This window comes from Rutilus rutilus (assembly GCF_951802725.1).
Source record: "Rutilus rutilus genome assembly, chromosome: 6".
Lineage (NCBI taxonomy): Eukaryota > Metazoa > Chordata > Actinopteri > Cypriniformes > Leuciscidae > Rutilus > Rutilus rutilus.
Genome location: NC_140214.1, coordinates 40,628,843 through 40,632,344, shown reverse-complemented (window position 1 = coordinate 40,632,344; position 3,502 = coordinate 40,628,843). Strand labels below are relative to the sequence as shown.

The following is a 3,502-nucleotide window of genomic DNA, read 5'->3' as shown; positions in this document are numbered from 1 at the left end:
GTGCTCATTCAGGAGAGAGAGGACTCTCTCAACCACAACAGCATCAAGGACAACCTCAGGAGTTCAACGTCTTCACTCAATGCAGAAGAAGTCCATCACAACTCCATTCATTTGCCCTGCGTGCTCTCTCCGGCCCAGAGCCTTCAGGCCAAAAATCTGCCCTCCAGCCATGAGAACAGAGTCGAACTAACCATGCAAGTTCATCATATCTTCTCCATCCAGCGGAGAAGAAAACGATTGCAACTTGTACAGTGACATTTGACACTCACGGACCCATCAACGACTTCAATTTTCAACCGCTTCAAGAATTGTGTCCACTGCACAGACCATGCAAGTTGTATCAATTTAATGAGGTGCTCTGAAAATGATAAGCTGATGGTTCTTTTCATAGTTAAATGGATCTTTTCCATAGTTCCACTTCCTGCTTCCGGTTCCAATCTATCACTCACTATTTTACCTATGCATGTATGTATGTATGTTTGTTTAGTTTAGTTATGTTTGTGATTTAGTTAATAAAACTTGTGAACAATATGTATTTGGTCCTGATTCTCTGCTTGCAACAAAGTCTATTTTACGATCTTGATCTTGTTACAGACTCTAAGCACCGTACATGCTAAGAAATAATAATTTTTCGTGTTATGAAATTTTTTTTATGAGTTATTATTAATATTTCCCCTTTGAGCTAACTCATTACAACTTATTTTTTCCTTTTAAACACATTTTAGCACAACTTGGTTAGTATGTTAGTCTTTTAACTGGATTTTGTTATGCACATGTATTATAATTATTGAATAAATTGTTTTGACCAAATGTAGATGAACATTTTGGCTTAAATTGTGTTATTCTGTCTTTTTTCTTACTTTTGTTTGTAGGATCTTGAGAGCAAAATAATCTCATTTCTGAAGAATGAGCTGGAGAAGTTAAAGAAAATATTACAAAAAGAGAACACACAACACTTTGTGAAGGACTTTAATGAGAACAGATCCAGTATCAAATCAGCAGCTCTTGATCTCACACTACATTACCTGAGAGAGATGAAGCAAGATGAAGCTGCTGATGCTCTAGAAGGTAAGAGACTCATGATCATCTGTCAGATTGTCTCTTATAAATGTAGGAGAGAAAATGGAGACTAAAACTATCTATTGTCTATTCCTGTGTTTAGATGAGCTGTTCTTCATTCATCAGCTGAAATGTGGCCTAAAGAATAAGTATCAATGTGTGTTTGAAGGAATTGCGAAGCAAGGGGACTCCACACTTCTGAATAACATCTACACAGATCTCTATATCACTCAGGGCGGCAGTGAACAGGTCAATACTGAACATGAAGTAAGACAGATTGAAGTTGCTTCCAGGCGTCATGAAGCACAAGAGATACAGGTTGAATGCACAAATTTATTTGAAGCGCCTGAACAAGACGAGGAGATCCGAACTGTACTGACAAAAGGAGTTGCTGGCATCGGGAAATCAGTGTCTGCGCAAAAGTTTGTTCTGGACTGGGCTGAAGGAAAAGAAAATCAAGATATCAGCTTCATATTTCCTCTTCCATTCAGAGAGATGAACTTAAAGGAGAAAGAAAAACTAAGTTTGATGGACCTTATAACTCAATTTTTCCCAGAGACAAAAGGACTGAACCTTACAAGAAGGAATCGATTCAAAGTGCTGTTCATCCTTGATGGACTGGACGAATGTCGCCTTCCTCTGAAGTTTGACTGTAATGAGACGTGGCGTGATGTATCGTCACCAGCCTCTCTGGATGTTCTCCTAACGAACCTCATGAAGGGAAATCTGCTTCCTTCTGCTCTCATCTGGATCACCACCAGACCAGCAGCTGCCAGTAAGATTCCTCCTGACTGTATCGACCGGCTGACAGAGATACGAGGATTCAGTGACGCACAAAAGCAAGAGTACTTTAAAAAAAGATTCACAGATGATATTCAAGCCAACACAATCATAGATCATGTTAAACAATCAAAGAGTCTCTTTATCATGTGCCACATCCCAGTCTTCTGCTGGATTTCAGCCACGGTTCTTCAGAACATTCTGGAGGAGAAAAGAAATAATGATGTGAAAAACACTCAGGCTGATGAGATCTCTAAAACACTGCAGGAATCAAACACTGAAGACACTCCCAAGACTCTGACACAAATGTACACACACTTTCTGCGCTTTCAGATCCAGCAGAGCCGCCGAAAGTATGATGGAGAATACACACCAGATGTTTCCTGGGATAAAGATGCCATCCTTTCACTGGGGAAACTGGCGTTTCATCAACTGGAAAGAAGCAACCTGGTCTTCTATGACACAGACCTGGAAGCCTGTGGTATTGACGTCTATAAGGCATCAGTGTACTCAGGCATGTGTACCCAGATCTTTAAGGAGGAAACAGGGATCGTTCTTGGTACCATGTACTGCTTTGTTCACTTGAGCATTCAAGAGTTTATTGCAGCCCTTTATGCACATCTGTTTCTAGACATCAACAAGACAAGTGTGTTTGATCATGAGTCTACAGAACAGGAAAACAGAAATGAAACCATGATTGATTTACTCAAGACTGCAGTGGACAAGGCGCTCGAGAGTGACAATGGACACCTGGACCTTTTCCTTCGCTTCCTCCTCGGTCTGTCACTCCAGTCCAATCGACGACTCTTTCGAGGTCTGTTAACACAGCAAGACGGCAATGACCAGAGCAACAAGGAAATAGTTCAGTACATCAAGCAGAAATTAGAAGATAATCTTCCTGCAGAGAGATCCATCAATCTGTTCTACTGTCTGAATGAACTGAACGACCAAACTCTGGTGAAAGAGATTCAGACCCACCTTAGCAAAGGAAGTCTCTCATCTGGTGACCTTTCACCTGCCCAGTGGTCTGCTTTAGCCTTTGTGTTGTTGACATCAGAGGAAGAGCTGGAGGAATTTGAGCTTCAGAAATTCAAGAAATCAGACGAGTGTCTCATTAGATTATCGGCAGTCATCAAAACCTCCAGAAGAGCCCTGTAAGTCTTTTAATATATTTTGTCATGTTTAGCTCTCATCTGAAAAATACACTTTTTTTTGTCTGTGTGTGTGTGTGTGTGTGTGTGTGTGTGTGTATGTGTGTGTGGAGACAGTTTATCAAAACTTAAGACAAAATATAAAGTACCATGTAAAAATGTTTGCTTGTTTGTTTTGTACCATATGATACACCAGACTTATATGACTTGTATAGAATTATATATATTAGCTCATACTCTTGAGGAAGAAAAAAGAAAAGTTATTTTATTCATATACCCAAACTGGGGGGGAAGAATGTAATTTGGTACAGATGTTTTTTATATTGCCAAAAAGTAAGATGAAATTCTGAAAGGTTATAGCATAAAACATTGAGATTTTTATAATACAATCTAATTAAAGTACATATATATTACCACATCATATATTAGTTGTCCCTCTGTTTCTCCCAGTAATTAGATATTTTAAATGTTTATTTCTATGAGTAATTCTGTAGTTTAATGTAATAATAATG

General features: G+C 39.0%; 2 protein-coding genes across 2 annotated transcripts in view; one reads left to right on the top strand and one right to left on the bottom strand.

Annotated features, from left to right (window-relative positions):
- Positions 1 to 3,502, bottom strand: part of LOC311291359 (uncharacterized protein) — a 796,365-nt gene that overhangs the window by 102,130 nt on the left and 690,733 nt on the right. The window lies entirely within an intron of this gene.
- LOC311291350 (protein NLRC3-like) lies at positions 879 to 2,997 on the top strand (the record flags this gene model as incomplete). The annotated part of the gene is made up of 2 exons (XM_084410342.1): positions 879 to 1,068; positions 1,163 to 2,997. Exons 1-2 carry the CDS (start codon positions 1,035 to 1,037, stop codon positions 2,995 to 2,997), a joined length of 1,869 nt encoding a protein of 622 aa, XP_084266468.1. The 5' UTR covers positions 879 to 1,034.